Consider the following 22,255-nt stretch of genomic DNA (forward strand, 5'->3'; position numbering starts at 1 on the left):
AAACTTAAGCTAAGTATCAGGTAGTTAAATGATGCTGTAAGAGTAAGAGCAAAGGCCAAAATGTGTGGACTTCGGATATTCTTCAATACAAATATCATAGAATGGAAGGTTTAAAAACTTATCCTTTTGAAACAAGTTTCCGAGGAAAAAGACTATATCAAAAAAAGTAAGCATATGTGATCAGAAAGTTCTGATTCATTAAGTGTTAATTAAGAAGCTGATTAAATCGGTCTGACAGGACACAGATCATAGAGCTTGGTGAAAGCGCACCAGCCGGTACCTGGGTATTTTGGCCGCATTGCCCTCAATCTGCCACTCCGTCGTCGACGTTTTCGCACCTCCAGAGACAGGAGCTTCCTCTCATAAAGAGCAGCGTGCAGCTTGGCCCTTGAATTCATATTCTCTACCTTCAATTCTGGTGCTCCATCAACCGCCATTCTATGGGAAAAAACATGGTAGCTAGAGCCTTCAGACAGTTCTCTCCTTTATTCCAAGGCTAAGTTTGACAGAACTCTATAATGATGTCAGGCCAGGCATGGTTACTCTAGTGAATTCTAAAATGTTTGACAGATAAATGGGAACACTGGAATCTACATTAGAATTTCACTAATGGGCTATCTGCATTTGTTAAATGTTCTGAACAAAATATATCTGAAGACAATGTTTAAGTATTTTTAAGTATTCAATAATACTGGCTGACTATTCAGTACAGAGATCATAAAGTGCTACCCAACTATGCCTTAAGAATGACTAGAGATACTGGTAACACTTTAATTCTTAAGCTGGTGATGGCTAGAGGTGTACTTATTATTTTATTTATTCATTATAACTTACTCAGAATTACACAAATATTCCTTTGACGTATATAATATTTAATAAATACAGATTTAGCACAGGTTGAGACGAGGAGAGGAATGGCTGATAATCTGTGAATATGGCAGCACAGAGCTGAATGAGACTCACAGAGAAAGCATCTTCGTGAAAAGTCACCAAGACCTTGGGACACACCAAGTCTCAAGCGCTCCAACAGGAGGAACTTCTCTCTTAGAGTGTACTTAGTTACAGGAGGAGTTGGGGAGAGGTGGCAGGGACTCTCCAGGTATTGAGTACAGGTCAGGAGTTAGGGTCAGAGGAACAGACAAGGGAAGGCAGCAGATGCAGGACAACACCAAATTCAATCAGATCATGGATGGGAAATGGGATGAGGAGAGGGAATGGCTACAGGTACATTAGGCATTAGATAAAATAAATCATAAATTAGGTTAAATGACAGGAATCAGCCCCAATCCACACAAGGACTGGGCAAAGTACAGCACAGGCAGAGATAACCAGGTCACCAAAGAGAGACAGGGTTCTTGGTCACTAAGTCAGAAAAGACGTATCCATGTTAGTGTCGGAAAGCAGGCAGCCAACTCTGTATACCCAGAACTCAAGATCTAACTGGCTGGCTCTGAACTCTCTCTCTTGTGAACTCTTCACAACTCAAAGCGTATTCCCTTTGCGGTGGAAATTCATCCTCATTCCTCTGGGAGTTTTCAGTCCCTGAGTAGGATGGAAAGGCTGTGTCTTTTGGTCTATTTAGGACTTTTAGAGATTTCTGGGTGGATGGACTGGATAGTAAGTATTTTGAAGGCCTCCCCTCTAGAGCGGGAAATTGAACCAAGAACTGGGAGGGTCCTGATACAGAACCTGATGCAGAAAAGGGATGCAAATTAATAAACTTTAAAAATAGTTCAACCCCAGTTTATCATAGTCTCAACAACTGAACATTACCCCCTCACACACACACACACAGTTATGAAAATAGATTTTTGGCCAATTAAGTAATAAAGAAAATAAAACAAATCTGATATTTTAAAATAACAACTATAAGCTTCTAAGAAACCCTGAACAGACATATAAATCACAACTATTACAAGGAATGGAGGTAGGGAATGCCGGGAAAAGAAACAGAATTATAGTTCTATAAGGGCAAGGCCCACGCTTGTCTTGTTTCTCCCTGGATCAGTGATGCTTATGAGACTGCTCAGCATGCACCTGACATACCATAAATACTTTTGAATGAATAAACAATTGAATTCCCCATAAGTTGTAATACCTTTTATCTATGTCTACTTTAGTTTATTTTTCTACACTTTTACTATGAAATATTTAAACAAATAGAAAGGTTTAAAGAATTATACAGTGAACATCCATATACCCACTGGCCAGTTTCTACAATGAATATCTTACTATATTTGTTTCATCACATATATATGCAATCTTCTCTTCTTCTATCCATCAATCAATCCACCTAATTTTTAAAGCATTTCAAAGTTGCACGAAGACATCAGTGCACTTCACTCCTAAACACTTTAACACTCAAATCATTAGGATCTAGAGTTCAATATTTTATAGGGCTTTGAAAGTTTTTTCTCTTTTCTTTTTTTTTGGTGGGGGGGAGCTAAAAATGATACACAGCGAAACATCCAAATATTAAATGTCCATATGTCCATTTGATGAGACCTAGAGCTATGTAACCCAAACTCTAACGTTACTATCCCCTCAGAAAGTTCTCATGCCCCTTCCCAGTAAATCCCTCCCTCATACTCCCAAAGGAAACCATTCTGAATTTTTGCATCACATGTTAGGTTTGCCTGTCCTAGAACTTCATAAAGATGGAATAGTACAGTATGAACTCTTTCGTGTTGTCTCCTTTCATTCAGCATGTTTTTGAGATTGATCCATGTTGTGTATATCAGTATGGATCTTTTTTTTGCTGAGGATGAGTCCAGTGTATGAATAATCCACAGTTCACCTATTCCCCTATTGTTGGACACCGAAGTTGCTTCTAGTTTTGGAATATTATGAATGAAACTGCTAGGAACATTTTTGTACAAGTCGTTTTGTGGTTATGCTTTTCATTTCTTCTGAGTAAAGATCTCAGAGTGGAATTTTCTAGGCTAACAAACTGCCAGACTCTTTCTAAAGTGCCTGTACCAGTTTATGCTGCCAGTGACAATTTATCAGAGTTCCATGAGCTCCACATCCTCACTATTTGAGTTTTTTCCAGTTTTATTGAGGTATAATTGACAAATAAAATTATAAGATATTTAAAGTGTACAATGTAATGATTTGATACAATTTCAGCCATTCTGCTGGATGTTTAGTGGTATCTCATGATTTTAATTTGCAATTCTCTTATAACAAAGGCTGTAAAGCACATTTTCATTAGTATATTGGTTATTCACATATCTTCCTTTTAAAATGTCCAAGCATTTTACCCATTTGTAACTGGGTTGATTGTCTTATAATTATTTAGTTGTAGGAGTTTGTTATATTTTCTATATACAAGTCCTTTGACAGATATGTTTGATGAATATCTTCACTCAGTCTATGGCTTGTCTAGTAATTTTCTTAATAGTGTCTTTATAACAAAAATTTTTAATTTTGAGGAAATCTAACTTATCATTTTTTCTTTTTTGCTGATTACTTTCTGTGTCATGTCTAAAAACTTTGGCCAAGCCCAAAGTCACAAAGATATTTTCCTTACAAAGTTTTAGAGTAATAGCTTTTATGTTTATGTCTATGAATCACCTCTAATTTTTGTGGGAGACAGAGGTTGAAGTTCACTTTTTAAAATACAATATTCAGTTCCAGCTCCATTTATTAAAAAGTTTCCTTTCCCCATTGGATTACTTTAGGCCTTTTGTTTAAAGTCATACAGGCCTCTTTCTGGGCTCTTTATTCTGTCCCATTGATCAATTTGCAACAGTTTTGATTACTATAGCATTATAATATTTCTTTAAGTCTGGTACTCTAGGTCTTTTTCAAGATTACTTTGGATATTCTAAGCTCTTTGCATTTTCACATACATTGAAAAAAAAACGGTCAATTTCTACAAAAAAAACTACTAGAATATTCTTTAGATCAATTTGGGGAGAATGAATACTTACAATATTAAGTCTTCTAATCCATGAACATGACATATCTCTGCACTTATTTAGATCTTCTTTAATCTCTTAATTCATTTATTTACTTTTGGCTGCGTTGGGTCTTCATTGCTATGCGCGGGCTTTCTCTAGTTGCAGCGAGCAGGGGCTACTCTTTGTTGCGGTGCACAGGCTTCTCATTGCGGTGGCTTCTCTTGTTGCAGAGCACGGGCTCTAGGTGCATGGGCTTCAGTAGTTGTGGCGTGCGGGCTCTAGAGCGCGGGCTCAGTAGCTGTGGCGCATGGGCTTAGTTGCTCCACGGCATGTGGGATCTTCCCGGACCAGGGCTCGAACCTGTGTCCCTGTATTGGCAGGCGGATTCTTAACCACTGTGCCACCAGGGAAGCCCTCTTTAATCTCTTTAAGTAATATTTAGGAGCTTTTAATATATAGGTATTGGGCATATTTTGTTAAATTTACCCCTAAGAATTTCATATTTTCAAAAGCTATTATAAATGGAATTTTAAATTTCATTTTCCATTTACTGCTAGTATACTAAAAAATCAACAGATTTGAGTATATTGACCTTGTATCCCAAGACCTTGCTAAGTGCACTTGAATGTTCATGTAGTTATTCTGTGTATGCCTTAGAACTTTCTACTAACTTGATCATGTCATCTAAGAGCAAAGATATTTAACCTCTTCCTTTCTAATCTCTATGCTTTTTATTTCTTTTTCTTCCCCTTGCTTTACTGTACTGCTTAGGACCTCTAGTATAAAGGGAATACAAGTGGTGAAAGCAGACATCTTGCCTTATTACTAATCATAGGGTAACCTTCATTATGTCAGTAAGATGTTAGAAGCAGGTTTTTCATAGAAGGCCTTTATCAGACTGAAGAATTTCTCTTCTATGCCTGATGTGTAAGAGTTTTTCTCATAAACATGTGGTGAATTTCATCAATTTAACACACATGGGTTTTTCTTTTTTTTTTTTTTTAGCAATAAAATGATGATCTCGTTTTTTCCCCTTTATTTAATATGGTGAATTATATTGACTAATTTTCAAATGTTAAATCAACCTTGCATTACTGGGGAAAATCTCACTTTAGTCATCTGTGTTATCCTTTTCATATACTGATGGATTCTATTTGCTAATATTCTTTTAAGAAATTCTGTATCTATGTTCATGTAGATATTAGCCTATAATTTTTTTAAATGTCTTTGTCAGGTTTTCATGGCATACTTTTCTGGCATCATAAAATGAATTGGGAAGTATCCTTGCCCATGTTTTTGAAAGAGTTTGTGTAAGACTGGTGTATATTCTTCCTCAAATGTTGATACAATTCACCAGTGAAACTACCTGGAGTTTGCTTTGTAGGAAAGTTTTTGATTACAAATTCAATATTCTGATTTAGTATAGGGCTATTCAAAATTTCTATTTCAGCTTGTGTCAGTTTTACTAAGAGTTCCCTCCCCACAGGGAATTCAGACATTTCATTTAGGTTGCCAAGGTAGTGCAATAAGGTTGTTAATAATATTTCCTTAATATCCTTTTTATGTCTGTAGGATCTATAGTGATATCCATCCCCTCCTTCCTACTCAATATTGGTAATTAGTGTTTTCTCTTTTTTCTAGATCAGTCTACCTAAGAGTTTATCAATTCTGCTATCTTATCAATGAACAATTTTGGATTTTATTAATTTTCTTTATTGCTTGTCTTTTATTTAATTCATCTGCCCTTTATTATTTCCTTTCTTCAACTTACTTTCGGTTACTCTTCTTCTTCTAGTTTCATAAAATGGAACATTAGATCAGTGATTTAGTCGTCTGTTTTCTAATACAAGCATTTAAAGCTATGTCACACCCATTACACACACCACCAAACAGTACTTTAGTTGCATCCCACACATTTTAATGTTATATTTTTATTATCGTTCAGTTCAAAATGTTTTGAATTTTCCTTATGATTTCATCCTTGACCCATGTATTATTTAGAAGTGTGTTGTTTAATTCCCAAATATTTGTTATTGATTTCTAATATCATTGTAGTCAAAGAACATACTCTGTATGATTTTAATCCTTTCAAACGTATTAAGACTTGTTTCACGCTTCAGCATAAGGTTTGTTATATGTCACCTTTTATTTGCTTATACCTCTATACCACCAGAAAACCCGTACTGATGGCAATATAAATTGTCCTGAAGAAAGGACAAAACCCACTGATCTTTAAATATTCTTGTTGTTTAAGTATTTTTTTCTAATTTCCAAATTGATAGTAGTATACTCTAGGAAGTATATTCCTTGACTAGCAATGGGAGAAAATGTATAAACTAAGCATGACTTTCATTTGGAAACAAGCTACAAAACTTGATTTCTCTCAGTTTTCCCTACATTAAATGGCTATCATATTTTCCTTCTTTAAAGAAGAATTAGATTTATGCTTCAAAAGATTTGGAAGAGAAAACCAAATTTATCTTAACTTTTAAATGTAAAACAAAAAGCTAGCTATAGGAGGTTTCTTTCTTATTGCCATTTTGCTTTGTAAAGAGAAATAGCACAAAGGGGATGTACATAATCTCCCAAACCAGAAGATGTGTAATTAGGGTTAAGAGTTTTTGTTCTGGTTGCAGTCTTTGGTTGGGCAAGGCCATCCCAGCCATTCTTCTAAGACCTTTCTCTCCTCTGCCAAAATTAAGAGCCACAGGTATTTTGCACACTTTTAGTTCCAAGGCAAACTGGAAGCAACTCTGCTCAGTCCCATAAGGTGCAAAGCTGTATGCCCCAGGTATGTCAAGGTCAAAACATAACCTTTTCTTTGAATTTAGCATGAGACAGTTCTTGAAATCTCATTAATACTTTGGGCTCTCTCACATAGCCAAACAAGAATATTATTATTATCACTGAAATGACGTATTGTAGTTATAAAATTATAAATCCCAAACTTAGTTTGTAAAAAGTTGCCACAGAATAGTGCTTCAATAGAAAACATTTTTATGTTACTATTTAAGGTGAGCCAAACTGAAATGGTTATATAAAGTATCATGCTTAGCCTGTACATGGTCACATATTATGCACATGGAAAGAACTTCTCAACTTTCAAAAATCAGTTACCGTGTTCTTCCTGTCAATAAGCTTCTTCTTGGGTTTCCCCTACAGAATTAGAAAGGACAAGTGGGTTAGAGCACTACACAGATATTCTCTCCTGAGTTCACACACACACACACACTCCTGAGATTTGTACTATAGAAATTCAACATAGAATTATGCCAGGGAAGGCATCTTGAGGTAGAAGCAGACAGATGAACTGAGAACATGCTCAGAAAAGAACAGAGTACCATAACCTTTAGGGAGGATCAATAAAAAACAAAAGGAAGAGGACAAATGAATTCTAGAGGAAAATTCTAACAATTACTTGCATTTGTGTATCTCGCCACAAATCTAATCACATTTATTCTTCACAACAACAGTTGAGCCCCGTTTATAAAAAGGAGCAGGATAAGACCATTTTGTGACATGCCCAATGTCAGAGCTTTAAAGGGTTTAACGTTGAACCTATAACTTTGCTCTCAGACCCCAGTGTTCTCTCTACTTGCACTGAACTGTATTAGGGAAAGAAGTCAATCTCAATTCTCATGGGGTTCAAAAAAGATGCTCATGAGAAATAGATTTTCCATAATTAAAAAAATCTCTTTAAAAAAGAGATGTTCTTGGGCTTCCCTGGTGGCGCAGTGGTTGAGAATCTGCCCGCCAATGCGGGGGACACGGGTTCGAGCCCTGGTCTGGGAAGATCCCACATGCCGCGGAGCAACTAGGCCCGTGAGCCACAATTACTGAGCCTGCGCGTCTGGAGCCTGTGCTCCGCAACAAGAGAGGCCGCGGTGGTGAGAGGCCCGCGCACCGCGATGAAGAGTGGCACCTGGTCTCCACAACTGGAGAAGGCCCTCGCACAGAAACGAAGACCCAACACAGGCATAAATAAATAAATAAATAATTAAAAAAAAAAAAAAAGAGATGTTCTTCACTGTCTCTAAACTAGAGTTGGGGTCTAACCACAGGAAGTAAGTACCATTCAGGTTTAAACTGTCTTTTGTTTTTCATTCAACTTCCTTTCACTTGACCCTCTTTTTTAAAAAAATTTCCCCAGTTTTACTTGTACTCATTTGTGAATGTGTATATTTAGTTCTGTACAATTTTATCACTGTGTAGGTTCATGTATCCACAGACAAGATACTGAACAATCCTATCACCATAAGGACCCCCTATGTTGCCCTTTTATAACCTAACCTCTGGCTTCCTTTAATCTGTTCTCCTTTCTAAAATTTCATCCTTTCAAAATTGTTATATAAATGGAATCATACAACATGTAAGCTATGATACTGGTTTTTTAAAAAGGAGACGGGGCTTCCCTGGTGGCGCAGTGGTTGAGAATCTGCCTGCCAATGCAGGGGACACAGGTTCGAGCCCTCGTCTGGGAAGATCCCACGTGCCACGGAGCAACTGGGCCCGTGAGCCACAATTACTGAGCCTGCGCGTCTGGAGCCTGTGCTCCGCAACAAGAGAGGCCGCGATAGTTAGAGGCCTGTGCACCGCGATGAAGAGTGATCCCCGCTTGCCACAACTAGAGAAAGCCCTCGCACAGAAACGAAGACCCAACACGGCCATAAATAAATTAAAAAAAAAAAAAAATTAAAAAGGAGACGGATGCAATCAATACCAAGATCTTCTATCTATAGAAAAATCAAGTGAAAAATTTGTCTCCACCGAAACGTTTTATCTTTTCCTTCCCATGTCTTCTATCTGTGCCAGCGTCCTAATACTGTCAACTTATTATCAGAAATTATTTTAAATTTTATTATTTTAACTTTTTTATCAGATAATGGTTTGCACCAGTAATTCGCAATCATGGCTTCACATTACAATCACCTGAGCAGCTTTTAGTAAGTACAAGACTTCAGTCTGGGAAGGGCTAGGGCACAAATATGGTGTTACTAACATGCAGCCAGGGTTAAAATTACTGTCATGCTGTGAGACAGTATGTATGACACTGGTTGCCAGGGCAGGGTGGGTAAGTGGGGGATGAGTGGGGGAGGGCAGGGAAGGCAGACAAAATGAACCAATTATGAAATGAAATGATTAGAGAATTAGCTTGAAAGTAGTTCTGACAGTAACACAACAGGGATTTGCAAGAGAGAACATAGAGATTTAATAGAAGATGTTAGGGCTTGCAACAAACACAATTTCATTTTTTTAAGGCATGTTTTTGTGTGTGTGCCTACCACGTGGTAGGTTCTTCATACTGACAAAGATGAACATAACAAAGTACCTACTCTTAAAAGCCAACTTGAAAGTAGACAGAGTAGTTAGTAAACAGACAATTATAATACAATATGTACAATATGGGAATCTAAATCAGATGGAGGGATAAGAAGGGCGGGGAGAACTTCTTTCTAGTCTAGGTAAGAAGATGAAGGACATAGCTAGAATAAGAATTCAGGATAAACTGAAGGCCACTCCAAGGGAATGTATGGGAATTCCAAGGGAATGTGAGGATAAGGAGGCATGAAAGAGCAGTAGATATGGTCTGATTGGCCATGGGTTGGTACTGAAAAGTGGAGTAAGGCTAAAAAGATAGGCAAGAGTAAATCAGGAGGGCCTTTCTTTGCTAAACAGAGAAATTCATGTTTTTTGAATCAAAGTTTTTAGAATGCTTTATAAGCAGGAGTTGTTACTGCAGCCTTAAGAGAGAAGTCAGGGAGGGCACCAATTTGGATGGGAAAAAAATTAATCCTCTATCTGAAATTTAGCATCATATACATGTAGGGGACCATCCACAGTAGTATAAGTGTGATTTTTTTTTAACATCTTTATTGGCGTATAATTGCTTTACAATGGTGTGTTAGTTTCTGCTTTATAACAAAGTGAATCAGCTATACATATACATATATCCCCACATCTCCTCCCTCTTGCGTCTCCCTCCCACCCTCCCTATCCCACCCCTCTAGGTGGTCACAAAGCACTGAGCTGATCTCCCTGTGCTATGTGGCTGCTTCCTACTAGCTAGCTATTTTACATTTGGTAGTGTATATAAGTCCATGCTGCTCTCTTACTTTGTCCCAGCTTACCCTTCCCCCTCCCCAGGTCCTCAAGTCCATTCTCTACGTCTGCGTCTTTATATAAGTGCGGTTTTGCTACCAAAAGAAATAACACATTTTTTTCATATTACTTTAGAGTTGTTCCAGGGGCCCAAATTGTGCCAACACTTATCACACTTTTTAAATTATGGTGGTCATTAGACCCACTGCTATTAAGACATCATTGAATGTGTTAATAAAGAAGCACATATATCATTACATCTCAAAATTTTTAACTGCTATGCTCCCCCCTAAAAGAATGCTTCCTAATTTTGGTGGTGGTTCCCAGATTGCCTGTTCCACCTTCCTTCTACCTCATGGGAAGCTCAACTGCGGAAAGATCTAGCCTCAAGCATAGAGTCCATGTCAGTTCAGAAACAGACTGACACAACCTTTGAGGAAACTCATGCAAACTACCAATCCTAAGCAAACAGTCCATTACTTATAAATATGACTGGACAATCAGAAATCACCAGATATTTCAGGAAATATAATAGCATAAACTAGAAAGAATGAGATGAACAAATAGAAGTAATCCAGAAGAATTAAACATAGAGCAAAAAATAGAAAGGAACTTTAAATAAAGTAATTATGATAGTCAGAGAGATGTAAAAAGGTATTTTTAATACTGTGATTTACAGTGAGAAACATATATTTGGTCTTCATCCCTGTTTCTGGCACAGAGCTCCTAAGACCCTTGAAATGTTTTTAAGTGATGAGTGGTAGAGGAGTCTTTTGTCATGCTAATGAGGTGACTTTTAGAAAGCTCTTGGATCAGCTAAGGATGCGGGCTGGTCACCAGAGGAACCAACCCTGTGAAGAGAGGGTTGAAACTTTCAGTCCCATCCCCCTGAGCTCCTGGGAGGGGAGAGGGGCTAGAGATAGAGTTCAATTACCAATGGTTGATGATTTAATCAATCGTGCTTATGTAAGGGGGCCTCCATAAAAACCCAGGAGTATGGGGTTCAGAGAGCTTCCGGGTTGGTGATGTGGGGAGAATGGCGTACCTGGAGAGGGCATGAAGCTCCGTACCCTTTCCCCATACCTTGCCCTGTGCGTCTTTTCCATCTGGTTGTTCATGAGTTATATCCTTTTATAATAAACTGGTGATCTAATGAGTTAAATGTTTTTCTGAGTTCTGTGAGCTGCTCTAGCAAATTAATAGCACCCAAGGAAGGGGTCGTGGGAAGCTCTGATAGACAGCCAGTAGGTAGAAGTAAAGGTAACAACGTTGGCCTGTGACGAGAATCTGAAGTTATAGGGGTGGAATCTTGCAGGGCTGAACCCTTAAACTGTGGAATCTGATGCTAATCTCCAGGTAGACAGTATCAGAATTGAACTGAATTCTCGGACAACAGAAGGGTGCAACTGCTTGGTGCTGTAGGGGAAACACCCTACCTCCTCCACATTGGAATTGGTACCAGAACAAATTTAATATTACATCCATAAACTATGAAAACTAGTCAGAAAGCAAAAATATTTCTTGGATGTTAAAATCATACTTGCCAAAATAAAAAAAGTAGATCAAACAACCCTCTCCTATGCTGGTACTGAGTAACAAAATAGGTAAGGCTGAAGATCAATTTAGAATTTTAGAAGACAAAGTTCAAGAAATCTCCAAGAATTTAAAGCTAAGAGACAATGAGATCAAAAGCATGAGAAAAAAGTAAAAGAAATACAGAGGATAGAGCAAAAGATCCAAATTTCATCTAACAGAAGTTCCACAAGGAGAGGAAAGACAGGATAAGGGGAATATCTCCCACAGTTAATAGACTTAAATCTTCAGACTGAAAGGATTCATCCACTGCAAAAGCAAAATCATGAAAAGTAACACGCCAGAACACACCTCGTATAATGTCTGAAAAGTAAGGATAAAGAAGCCTTGTAAAATTTTCCAGGGAGGACGTAGGGGGTGGGGCACTGGGACCAGCTTATATATAAAGAATTGAGCTTCTACGTCTTCCAAGTAAATCTCAAAATCTCTTTCATTAGAAGCTACACAGTGTAATTACTCAATGGCAATAACCACAAATTTACAGAGAGAAACTGGAAATCCCATATAGTTCCTGATAGTGGATAATGAAATTACAAGAAATGGCTGGAATCTGGGTATCTATTTTTAAGAATCCCACAAAAAAAGCACACATACCTTGAAAATAATGCAGATTTCTTTAAATAACTAAGGTTCCTTGTTAGTCAATTACTGAACTGTACTGTAATGCAGTTATGTCTCAGGGGCAACAAAAGTATGTGGGACTAAGCAGTCCCTGACTGCTGTGCTATTTGAATTCCAGTGTCTGCTTTCCATCATTTCTCCCCTATTTTCCCTTGTATTGAGGTTATCAGTTGTCATTTCTTACAACTCTCACTGTATTTATTTTGTGAATTACCACCCCTCCACCTTTTCTAATCTGATCCTTCTAATCTCGTCTAGTCTAGAAAAACAGATAATCATGTCTGTTAAAATTGTGTCTGAAAGTAAAAAGGCACTGAGTAAAGTCCTTCCTTTAAGAAGGACAAGTTTTAGGGTATGTGTTAAGATTGCTTAAAGATCTCTACAGTTTAATTTTGTAGCATCTGGAAATATTACAAAGTGCTCAGAGTTAACGAATTCTGAAAAAATGAGGTTTTATATTGTATTTTCTGTAAGGCTCTTTCTATCAGATATTACTGAAGACTTTTATAAGGCCTCTTTTCTTCTTTTGCATGTACTTTCTCTTAATTTTGTGACCTAGTCTTACTAAATTTATAAGATTAGCAAATCTCCACCTGTCCTGGAAGAGACGTGTTGCCAGCATATAGTTCATGGAGGTCTTGTGTTCAAGGTAGGACCTGAAAGACAAAGAGGGAACTGGTTATTTCTTAAAGCTTAGTTGAAGGGGAAAATACAGAAATAAAAACATGAATTAAGCACAAAAGTGACAGGTTATTTATATACTGTTTCTAAAAATACATAGTCCCTAAAGTGACAAAGGAGGAAATAGTTGCTCAAATAATATTATTAAATACTAGAATAGCAGAAAATACAATAAAATGAAAAGAATAAAGAGGACTTAAATTAGAAAATAAAAAGAAAGAAAAGTCAGGATTTCTTGGACTAATAAAAGCTGATATACTAAATTCAAAAAATAAAACTGAAAGACAAAAATAAAACCACCACCAAAAATCACTTACAGCTAGAAAAGAGGTCAAATGAAGCTGGGAATGGGAGATGCATAAAGGGCATGAAAATGTTGACAGACTGTTTCAATCATCTTATTTCTCAAAAGCTTTCAATCGCTCCTTGATGCCAACTGCAGGAGGCATATACTTTCCCTTACAAGATTTCAAAAGTTGGGTCACCTATACCATCAATTCATTCACCCTTTCTCCACACAGTTCCCCAACATGGGTCCTAAAGTACAGTCAGACAAGTCTCCTTATAACCCTCTCACACCACACCTCCCACTGGTCCTTTTGCCTCTGTCTGGACACCTTCTCCTCACACCCTCTCTACTTATCCATAATCCACCCTTCAAGAAGCAGCTCAAGTCCACTGTGCTGCGTGAAGCCTTCCCTGATATGACTGCTCCAAGTCTACAGAGGTGCCCTTATCCTGGCCTTCTACCTCCGCCTTCACCATATGCCTAAGGGACCTGTCAAACGCTGTCTCATAGAGTAAAATTTCTCTTCTCGGAAAGCAGCATGATGCAGCGGGGAAAAGCAGGATCTGGAGTTCAAATACCTGAATCAAGTCCCACTGTGTGATCATGGATAAGTCACATTACTTTACTGAGCCTTATTTTCCTTATCATTAAAATGGGAATAACAATGATGTGTATAAAGTACATCATAATTACAAAGAGCTATACAAATATGAGCTATTTTTATTACATGTATAAGTAATTTCTCCATAATCAATACTGTTAACTCTCAAAGGACCAGGATCCCATCTAATATTTGTTACTACAAAGCACCAAGCATAGTGCTAGTTACTTGTTGATATTCAATAAATATATATTAATTAAAAAGGCATATTTGTTAGCAGATAAATACATCTTTCCCACACTACATGAAAATAACTCAATTAGTTTAAAAGTCTTGGTGCTCTCTTCCACTTTTCTCAAAGGTCCCAGGAGAGGTGGAGTGATTACCAGGTTGGTAATTTAGAAAAAATTCAACAAGTTTCTCCTTTCTTTCTCTGGGGAGATAATCTCTCCTTAGGAAGCACATATCCTCTGGTGCTCCCACAGGGTCAGGTGTTCCTGATGCACAGCTCAGTCTAACCTTGCCTAAAAATGGGTATGTATATCTGTCCAATTCTGAGGGTCAACAGAAAGTGCATTAACTTGCAGATAGATATAATTAAGTCTCCCAACCTAGACTTTATCAATGTGGAGTATGGAAAGCGATTATTTTGGCCTGCATCTGTCTTAGTCTTTGTCTTCTCAACTGGTTCAAAACCAAACCAGTAAAGGAAGGTATCATTACTGGACTCCCTAAGAGACCCCAACATTATCTGTGATTGGTTCCTTAGAAAAAGGTACTCAAATTAGGGTCCTGCCTCTTGAAAACGTAAGAGTAGAGGATTCCACTTTCATTAATTAAAAGATATGTTGTCTAGTAACTGCAAATATTCAACCTCTTCAAAAACGTATCAGAAGATAAATGTCTAATTTTGAAAAGGCAAAAAATATCTTTTTGCTGAATTCCTGGGTCTTTATAAGGTGTAACTAAACTACATGGATAGAATATTTTGCAAGATAAAAAGATTTCTCTATGAACAGCTGGGTTTTCAAAACAAAACAGACAAGAACTAGTTCTTTCTTTTATTCCTCTAAGTTTTGGCTCTACCTAGAACCACTAATGTCCCAACCAGAAGCCAGTCACCAGAGGAAGAAAAATGTGTTCCCCATAATGAAGTACAGTCTTACTAGTAATCAGAGAAATGCAAATCAAGACCAAAATAAGATACCATTTTACACTCAGTATTTTGACAAAAATTAAGAAGTTGACAGTACCACATGTTAGAGAAGATACTGATCAACGGGATCTCCTAGGCACTGCTAACAGGAGTATAAATTTATATAGTCACTTTGGAAAACAATTTAGCATTACCTTTTTTTTTTTTTTTTAGCATTATCTTTTAAAGTTGAACATTCACATATCTTATGGCCCTAGATATATTCCATCCCTAGATATATACCTAGGAGACACATATAAGCATATTTAGAGCACAGCAGTCTTTAGCGGCAAAAGACCAGAAAGCAGTCGAATACCATCAACAAGAGAATGGGAAATTTAACAGCAGTATAAACACACAGAAGAATAAAATAAAGCACTGAAAAAGAATGAATTCTAGCTACATGTAACAAAATGAACCTTAATAATATAATATTGAATGAAAAAGGAAGAATACATAGAGCGTGCCATTGTTTTTTAGAAAAAGTTCAAAAGCAATACAAACTTATCAACAGAATTCTGTTTCTACATATGAGGTGATAACTGCTATAGGACCTGCCCTTTCACCATAAACAGCTAGAAAAGTACACAAAATATATGAAACAACTGTTTCCAGACATGAAACAACTGGCAGTGCAGGACTGTGATAACTGAAAGGGGGAAATAAATAAAGGGAGCCCTCTGATTGCTCCACCTTCCCACCCAGACGCAATTCCAGACAGTGCAGAAAGAGAAGGAATTGAAGTAGAACCCAAGAGTCTCTGTGTTGAGAAGACAGAGATCAAAGTTCTAGGAAGCGCTAAAATTTTCAAAGCTATGCCCTGGAGAGGAAGAAGCTATGTAAAAGAAGAAATCAAAAAAGTCATCACAAGGGACCCTTTGAGTCTTTGGATGAATACAGATCTACTCAGGCATAGGGTGAAAGTCCACAAGGCTGTGCAAGGAGCAACTGTCAGGATAAAGAACATTAAGGAGAAAGTGTAAGCTGAATACTTTCCAGAGTTCACACAGGGCTGCCAATTGATTGAGTTCCCACCAGCCAGAATGGAGAGATCTCATTGAATATGGGGGTCATTTAACAGACACCCCAAAAGAGTCTTCAGTAGTGGAACTATCCTACACCTAAACAAAAAGCTATTCTAAACAAACCATAAAAAATGCTTTTAAATGAGGCTGAAAAAGATAAGGCTGATCTACAAGTAACTTAAGTGTATGGCCACAAAAAAAACTTTCAACGGGCTTTAAAGAAGCAATAAAATCCAAACACAACAATACAATATTTACAATGTCCAATTAAAACATCTAATTTTAAAAAATCACTGTACATGTGAAGAAACAGGAAAAATATAACTCATTTACAAGAGGAAAATCAGTCAATAGAAACAGACTCAGAAATGACAGAGAGAACAAGATTTTAAAACAGCTACTATAAACATAATATATGCACAAGAATCTAAAGGAAATCATGAAAATAACTAAAAAAAGAGAAAAAGAGGATATAAAGAGAAATAGATGGGAGTTGTAAAGATGAGAAGTAAAATATCTGAAATGAACATTTAACTGGATAGAATTAATAGAAGATTTAACACTGCAGACAAAAAGATGACTAAACTGACAAACCCAGAGAAACAGAAAACCATCCAAAATGAAGAAAGAAAAAGAGTATAAAAAAATGAACAGAGCCAGACTTATAGTACAACATCAATCAATTTAACATGTAACCAGAGTACCAAAAGGAGAGGAGGGAAATGGAAAAAAACATTTGAAGAAATAATGGCCAAAAGTTTTCCAAATTTGATGAAAACTATAAGCCCACAGACCAAGAAGCTCAACAAATCCCAAGTAGAATAAACAAGAAGAAAGTGATACCAAGGCATACATCATAGTCGCACTATTGAAAATCAGTCATAAAGAAATAATCTTAAAAGCAGGCTGAGACATAAAAAGAAACGAAATTGAGTTATTTGTAGTGAGCTGGATGGACCTAGAGTCTGCCATACAGAGTGAAGTAAGTCAGAAAGAGAAAAACAAATACTGTATACTAACACATATATATGGAATCTAAAAAAAAAAAAAAAAAAGTGGTTCTGAAGAACCTAGGGGCAGGACAGGAATAAAGATGCAGACGTAGAGAATGGACATGAGGACACAGGGAGAAGGAAGGATAAGCTGGGAAGAAGTGAGAGAGTGGCACTGACATATATATACTACCAAATGTAAAATAGATAGCTAGTGGGAAGCAGCTGCATAGCACAAGGAGATCAGATCAGTGCTTTGTGACCACCTAGAGGGGTGGGATAGGGAGGTTGGGAGGGAGACGCAAGAGGGAGGGGATATGGGGATATGTGTATACATATAGCTGATTCACTTTGTTATACAGCAGAAACTAACACAACAATGTAAAGCAATTGTACTCCAATAAAGATGTTAAAAAAAAAAAAGCAGGCAGAGAAAAAGAGACACATTATGCACAGAAGAACAAAGGTAAGAATTATTGCACACTTCTCATCAGAAAAATGCAAGTCAAAAGATAACAAAACACTTTTAAAGTGTTGGGAGCAAAGTGCCAACCCAGAACTCTACAACCACTGAAAAAAATCTTTCAAAAATTGAAAGTATCGATATAAGAGAGACTTTTTTAGACAAGCAACAGTTGAGAGAATTGATTGTACTACAATAAATCCTAAAAGAAGTTTTCCAGATGGAAGAAAATGATGCCAGATAAAAAACTGATCAACACAAAAGAAGGAAGAGCAGAGGAAATAGTAGTAAATGTGTAATTATGAGACTTTTCCTCATATTTAAATTTCCTTAAGCTGTTCAAAGCAAAAATAACCAATGTACTATGGGATTTATAACTTATATAGAAATAAAATGTAGGACAATAATAGCCCAAAGGACAGGAGGGGGAAATCGAATTATACTGGTTGTAAAATTTCTAAATTATACCTGAAATAGTGTAACATTATTTTAAGGTGCACTGTGGTAAGTAAAAGATGCATATTGTCACCCTAGAGCAACCACACTTTAAAAAAAGCAAACTAAAGAGGCAAGAGAAATGAGTTAATCCAAAGACGGCAGGGGAAAATAAAAAGGGAACAAAGAACACATCAGACAAATGGAAAACAAATAGTCATTTGGCATACCTAAACCCAACCATAGCACCATGCTGTACATTAAATCCCCATAATTTATTCATCTTAAAACTGAAAGTTTGTACCCTGTGACCCATAGCTCCCATTTCCCCTGACCCAGCCCATGGCAACCACCATTCTACTTTGTTTCTATGAGTTCTACTTTCTTTTTTTAAAAAAAGATTCCACAAATGAGTGAAATCATACAATATTTGTTTTTCTCTGTCTGGTTTATTGCACTTAGCATTATCCCTGCAGGTTCATCCATGTTGCCACAGATGGCAGGACCTCCTTTTCTGACAGAAATCTACTTTAACTATTAAAGACACAAGATAGATTAAAAGTAAAACAATGAAAAAAGATACAGCATGCAAACACTAGCCATAAGAAAGCTGGAGTGGACAGAGGTGAGGGGAGAAGGAACTGGATGAAGGCAGTCAAAAGGTACAAGCTTCCAGTTATAAATAAGTACCAGGGATGTAATGTACAACATGATAAATAGAAGTAATATTTCTGTATGTTATATATGAAAGTTGTTAAGAGTTCTTTAGTTTTTCTTTTAGTTTTTTTCTATTTATTTAACTTTGTATCTCTATGAGCTGATGGATGTTCACTAAACTTATTGTGATAATCATTTCATGATGTAAGTCAAATCATTATATATACACCTTAAACTTAAAGAAAAAAAAAAGGAAGCTAGAGTGGGTATATTATAGCAGATAAATAGACTTTTGGACAAAGAACATTATCCAGGATAAACAGGGACATTTCATAGCAATAAAGAAGTCAATTTATGAAGAAGACATAACAAATCTAATGCAGATGTACCTAATAACAGAGTTCCAAAATCCATAAAAAGCAAAACTGACAGAACCAAAAGGAGAAACTGACAAGGTCACAACTACAATGGGAGATTTCAACACCAGACTCTTGATAATTATAAAATTACTAAAAATAGAGAAGATCTGAACAAAACTGTTGAATCCCTTGACCTAATGGACATTTATAGAACACACCAGCCAACAACAGCAGAATATATATATTTCAATGTACATGTTACATTGTACCAGGATAAATCAAATTCTGAACCATAAAACAAGTCTCAGTAAATTTTAAAATATTCAACTTACACGAAATATGTTCTCAGTACAACAGAAGTAAATTGGAAATCACTGAAAGAAAAACCTCTAGAAAAACTCCCAAATATTTGAAAACTAAATAACACACTTATAAATAACCCACAGGCCAAAGACAGAATAAAAACAAAAATACAACAATCAAAATATATGGGAAGCTGCAAAAACAGTACTTAGTAGGAAATTTATAGCTCTTAAAACACATATAGAAAAGAAGAAAGGTCTCAAATCAATGACATCAGCTTCTACCTAAAGAAACTAGGGGAAAAAAATAGAGCAAATGAAGCCCACAGTAAGTTAAAAAAAGGAAATAATAAATATTAGAGGGGAAGTCAATGTACAAGAAATAGAAAAAAAACAATGAAACTAAAAACTGGGTGTCTTAGAAGATCAATAAAATTGATAAACCTCTAGCCAGACTGAATAGGATAAAAAGAGAGAAGAAACAAATTACCAATATCAGAAATGAGAAAAGTAACATCACTGCAGATTCTATAGATATTAAAAGGATAAGTGAATATTATGAACAATTTTATGCTTATAAATACAACATATATGAAACGGACAGATGCCTTAAAAGACACCAACTACCAAAGCTCATTCAAGTAGAAATAGATAACCTGAATAGTCCTATATCTCTTAAAGAAATTGAAACTGACTGGTCCAGATGGCTCCACTAGTGAATTTTACCAAACATTCAAGAAATAAATAATACCAATTCTCCATAAATTCTTCCAGAAAATTGAAGATGTGAGAACACTTTCCAACTCATTCTATGAGGCCAGAAACCAAAGACTGAAATATCTTATATATCTTATCCTCATACTAAAACCAAAGACATTATAAGAAAACTACAGATCAGCATCTCTTATGAACATACACGTAAAAATCCAAATACAATTTCAGCATATCAAATTCAACAATATATAAAAAGGATACTGTATCATGACCAAGCAGAGTTTATTTCAGGAATGAAATGTTGGGTTTAACGTTCAAAAATCAATGTAATTCATTATATTAACAAACCAAAAAAGAAAAACCATATGAGTATGTCGAGAGATGCAGAAAAGCAACTGACAAAATCCAACATCCATTTCTGATAAAAACTCTTAGCAAAAGAGAAATAAAAGGGAACTCCCTCAATCTGATAAAGGGCATCTATGAAAAACCTAAAACTAACATCATACTTAATGACAAAAGACTAATTGCTTACCCTAGACAGGAACCAGACTGGGATGTCTGCTCTCACTGGTCCTATTCAACACTGTGCTGGAGGTTCTTGCCAGTGTAATCACGCAAGAGTAAAGAAATAAAACACATCCAGATTGGAAACAAAGAAGGAAAACTGTCTTTATTCACAGACAACATTTTCAACTAGGCAGAAGATCCAATGGAATCTCCAAAAACTTTCAATAACTGATAAGTGAGTTTAGCAAGATTACAGGAACATGATCAATATGGAAAAATCATTTGTACTTCTATGTACTAGCAACAAACAATCAGAAACTGAAATTAACAAAACAAAATCATTTACAATAGCATCAAAACATATTAAATACTGAGGAAGAAATCTGACAAAAATATGTAAAAGACCTGTACATTGAACACTACAAAACACTGCTGAGAGAAATTAAAGATGACCTGAATAAATGGACAGATATACCTTGTTCATGAGTTGGAAGACTCAATATTGTTAAGATGTCAATTCTCTTCAAACTGATCTAGAGAGTCAATACAATCCCAATGAAAATCCCAAGCAGGCTTTTTTGTAGAAACTGACAAACTAATTCTAAAATCCAAAAGGAAAGGCAAATGACCTAGAATAGCCAAAACAACCTAGAAAAAGAACAAAGTGAGAACAAGATTTTTTATAAAGCTACAGTAATCAAGACAGTGTGGCACTGTATTGGCACAAAAACAAAAAGATCAATGGGAAAGAATAAAAAATAAAGAAACAGACCCAAACAGTTTTCCACAAAAGTGAAAGACAACTCAATGGAGAGAGGGTAGTCTCTTCAAAAAATGGTGCTAAAACTACTGGATATCCATCTGGAAAAAAAAAGAACTGTGATCCATATCTTATACCATATACAAAAGTTAATTCAAAATGGATCAGACTTAAATGTAAAACTTAAAACTACAACATTTCTATTAAAAAAATAGAAGAAAACTTGGGATAGGCAAAGGTTTCTTAGATACTAAAGCACAGTAATTAAAAGAAAAAAAGGACAAATTGGACTTAATCAAAATTAAAAATTTCTGCTCTTCAAAAGACACTGTTTAAAGGATGAAAACACAAGTAACATACTGGGGGACAAAATCTTTGCAAAGCCCACCTCTGATAAAAGAATTATATCCAGAAAATATAAAGAACTCTCACAACTCAATTATAAGAAAACAAATAACCTCATTTAAAAAATGGGCAAAATATTTGATCACCGAACAGCAAACAAGCACATGAAGACATGCTCAACATCATTAATCATTAGGAAAATGCAAATTAAACCATAATGAGATATCACTACACATCTCCTAGAGGAGCTAAAATTAAACTGACCATAACAACTGTTGGTGAGGATGTGGAGGAACTGGAACTCTCATACATTTATGATAGGAATGTAAAATGGTAAACCATATGGCAGTTTCTTAAAAAGTTACACATATACAATGATATAATCCAGTCATTCCACAAGTAAGTATTTTCCCAAGAGAAATGAAAGCACATGTTCCATACAAAAATTTCTATATAGATGTTCATAGAGTCTTTCTTTACAATAACAAAAAACTGGGAACAACCTAAATATTAATCAACAGATGAAAGGATAGACAAATTCTGATATATGCCTATAATAGAATACTACTTGACAATAAAAAGAAATTAAACCATTGATACACACTGTAACATGTATGAATCAAAAAATAATCTTGCCAGGTAAAAAAGAAAAGCAAATAAGAGAACAACCAATAGAAGTCTATTTATGAAATTCTAGGAAATGCAAATT

General features: G+C 36.0%; 1 protein-coding gene across 19 annotated transcripts in view; it reads right to left on the minus strand.

Annotated features, from left to right (window-relative positions):
• Positions 1 to 22,255, minus strand: part of TTLL5 (tubulin tyrosine ligase like 5) — a 302,833-nt gene that overhangs the window by 193,967 nt on the left and 86,611 nt on the right. For 14 of the 19 annotated variants that reach the window (XM_082451545.1, XM_082451548.1, XM_082451560.1 and 11 more), the window contains 3 exons: positions 12,812 to 12,874; positions 7,023 to 7,061; positions 281 to 438 (listed from right to left, as the gene is read on the minus strand). In XM_082451545.1, coding sequence (XP_082307671.1) covers positions 281 to 438; positions 7,023 to 7,061; positions 12,812 to 12,874 — 260 coding nt within the window. The remainder of the gene's footprint in view (positions 1 to 280; positions 439 to 7,022; positions 7,062 to 12,811; positions 12,875 to 22,255) is intronic. The other 5 variants (XM_082451547.1, XM_082451552.1, XM_082451546.1 and 2 more) reach the window with 1 other exon arrangement.

The sequence above is a fragment of the Balaenoptera physalus genome (assembly GCF_965194825.1).
Source record: "Balaenoptera physalus genome assembly, chromosome: 2".
Lineage (NCBI taxonomy): Eukaryota > Metazoa > Chordata > Mammalia > Artiodactyla > Balaenopteridae > Balaenoptera > Balaenoptera physalus.